At 41.3% G+C, this 3,287-nt stretch overlaps 1 protein-coding gene across 1 annotated transcript in view; it reads right to left on the reverse strand.

Moving 5' to 3' along the window:
- Positions 1-3,287, reverse strand: part of Appbp2 (amyloid beta precursor protein binding protein 2) — a 41,506-nt gene that overhangs the window by 5,469 nt on the left and 32,750 nt on the right. Inside the window, exons 10-11 of the mRNA XM_005350448.2 lie at positions 2,569-2,654; positions 362-552 (exon numbers count right to left, since the gene is read on the reverse strand). Of these exons, the coding sequence (XP_005350505.1) occupies positions 362-552; positions 2,569-2,654 (277 nt within the window). The remainder of the gene's footprint in view (positions 1-361; positions 553-2,568; positions 2,655-3,287) is intronic.

Below are 3,287 nucleotides of genomic sequence, written 5' to 3' on the forward strand. Positions count from 1 at the left end.
TCGAGACCAGCCTGGTCTACAGAGCTAGTTCCAGGACAGGCTCCAAAGCCACAGAGAAACCCTGTCTCGAAAAACAAAAAAAAAAAAAAAAATTACTAAAGATTTATTTTTTATATGTGTGTGTGTGTGTGTGTGTGTGTGTGTGTGTGTATGTTTTTTTCTGTAACAGGGTTTCTCTGTGTATCCCTGGCTGTTCTGGAACTCGCTTTGTAGACCAGACTGGCCTCCAACTCAGAGATCCACCAACTTCTTCTGCCTCCTAAATTCTGAGATTAAGGTGTGCGCCACCACCACCCTGCTATAGTTATTATTTTATATTTACTAATTACTTAGAGATAAAAGAATATAGGACCCCCTTTACCTTAAATTTTCTCATTGACTGGTAAAGTCTTCCGAGGTTACCATAGTGTTTTGCAGTCTGTACATTAAATTCTCCGAAAGCTTTCTTAGCTAGCTGGAGTGAAGACAAGTGCAAGTCGTGTGCTTCCTGAAGCAGCCTCTGCTCCGTCTCCTTGTTATGACAGTCAATTGCAATCTCCTCTAAGATAAGTGCTGAACAGAGAAAGCGATAAATTAGGAAACTCAAAATCCGTTTTCTAAAGGGCCAACATTCAACTGAAAACTAAAGACTGTAGTATTTACTAAGTATTGAATACGTAACTGACTGGGATTCAGAACTGGCCAAGATCAGAGTGTTCTACATTTAAGGTTTTTTTTTCTTCCTTCTGAGCTGGGCTCTCGATATATTAGCCCAAGCTGGATTTGAATTTATGGCAATCCTCCTGCTTCAACTTTCTATGCTGGGATTCCAAGTGTGTGCCACTGTGCTAACCCAAATTACTTCAACAGTACACTTGGGAAAGTCATTCTATTTACACAGTATATTGTTCAAATGAGGGGGAAATGGTGCTCCTTAAATTATTTTTAAGAATCAGCTTCTATTGCAATTGCTTGCTACATTTTATAAACGCCCCCTGGGAATGGTTGTGGGTGTCTATGTGAGCAACTGGGGGGCTGCGGGGGTAGGACTGGGAGTTTAAGGCTGGCCTTGGCTGTAAGACAAGTTTAAGGGCAGCCTGGAAACATGAGACCTTGCCTCAGAAAACCAAAAAAAAAAAAGAATGCTAGGAGAAGTGAAAGTTAAGTTGCACAACTACCGAGGAGTGCTAGTTTAAGCACTTCTGACAATTCTGAAAGCACCCTTTAGGAAACATAACCTTTAACCAAACAACCAAAACAGCGCTTGCTCCTCTTACTCCATTAACTCAACTGGGTCAAAAGACATTTCAACTTCGAAGTTCCACCCAAGGTTTCCGAATCCATATAAAACCAAGAACACAGACACTGCCGGCATTGTCGGGTACAGAGGCAGTGAAAAGATAGCCGCCATAAGGAAAAGAAGAAAGTGCACACCTATGTGTACTGAGACGGAAACATGCTCAGGGTACAGCAGGAGAAAACATAAAGATAGAAGTTACTTTCTCCATTACTTATTTACTGTGTGGGTGGGTTTGCTCCACAGCATTCCAACCGAGGTGAGAGAACAATCTGGTGGCAGTCAGTTCTCTCCTACTGCCCACTCCCTCCCTCAGCCATCTCACCAGTCCTTTACTATCTCACTTGAAGAAAGGAATTAAATAACCAACACAATGGAGACTCAGTATTAGTGAGGCTTTGTGTAACTGATTTTTTTTTCTTACTACCTAACTTGTTGCTGGTATTAAGGTGAGTTAAGATAACCTAGGATTAGGGTAAGTCTCACCCAGGGACATATTTACCACAAGGGTGATCCAGTCGCAACAGAATCAAAGCATTAAGTGAAAGAGCACTGGTAAGGATAAGCAGAAAAGGTAAAATAAGCAAAGAAAGAATTTGGCAAGAACACTTAAAAGTTGGGGTAAAGGAATACCGCACACTGTAAGCTAGCCTGAACTATGTTACTGTGGACTTGTCTGCATGATTCTTGCATCTTACTCAAAGGAAAGGGATGGAGGGAGAAGTAAAATAAACAATCAACAATGTTATATCAAAGAGATGAACCACAGGAGTTGAGGAACTATTTTAGTCATATATCCACACAATTTAACAGTCTAACTTTATGCCATATATCAATTTACAACCATCTGAGAATGGTGTAGGTCTTCTTTCTATGTTTTGTTTTCATTGGTTGAATAAAGAAAACTGCCTTGGCCTTTTGATAGGGCAAAATTTAAATAAGCAGGAAAAAGAGAACTGGATACTGGGAGGAAGGAGGCAGGCAGAGAGCTACCTGCCATAAAGCTGCCAGGTCAGACATGCTGAATCCCAGTAAGCCACGAGCTTGTGTTGACATACAGACTTAATAGAAATGGGTTAAATCAAGATGTGAGAGTTAGCCAGTGAGAGGCTAGAACTAATGAGCAAGGCAGTGTTTAAATGAATACAGTTTCTGTGAAATTATTTCGGATGTAAGCTAGCTGGGCTGCCAACGCAGCCTGTCTCGTGCTCCTACTACAAATTGGCGACCAGCGTGGGTCCCGAACCCACAACCCTGAGATTAAGAGTCTCATGCTAGATTACAAAGGGTACCTTTCACCCTCTTTGAAGAGGCCAAAAGAAGATGATCTTCAGGTAGGATGTGGGTAATGATACCAATGGCTCTTTCTGCATGAAATCTGCAATAGACATAGATAGAGTCTAGTGTTTCTTTTTAGTTAGAAGTGATTTAAAAACCGTAACAACATGTATTACAATACTGACAGAAAGTACTAGGAAAACTACAAAGAATAGAGTTCTGGGGCTAAGGAGATGGCTCAGCAGTTAAGAGCACTGACTGTTCTTCCACAGGACCCATGTTCAGGTTCAAGTACTCACATTGGGTGGCTCACAAACTCTTGTTAACTCCAGCTTCAGAGGATCTGAATGGGCATCTGTATTCATATACATACACATAACTCTTTAAAAAATGAGGTTTTAAGGATCAGAGTTTCCTGTTTTGATGAACTGGGAGTCAAATCCAGGATTTCTTTACATGCTAGGCAAGCACTCTGAGCTTCATTCCCAGCCCTAAATTTTTAGTCTATTGTGAATTAAACTTTTAACATCCATTGTATTTTCATCTCTCTCAAAATAAAAGTCCTAATTATCGTTACAAGACTGATCTCGGGCTGGAGAGATGGCTCAGTGGTTAAGAGCACTGCCTGCTCTTCCAAAGGTCCTGAGTTCCAATTCCCGGCAACCACATGGTGGCTCACAACCATCTGTAATGAGGTCTAGTGCCCTCTTCTGGCCTGCAGACATACACACAG

This window comes from Microtus ochrogaster, chromosome 7 (genome assembly GCF_000317375.1).
Source record: "Microtus ochrogaster isolate Prairie Vole_2 chromosome 7, MicOch1.0, whole genome shotgun sequence".
Classification (NCBI taxonomy): Eukaryota; Metazoa; Chordata; class Mammalia; order Rodentia; family Cricetidae; genus Microtus; species Microtus ochrogaster.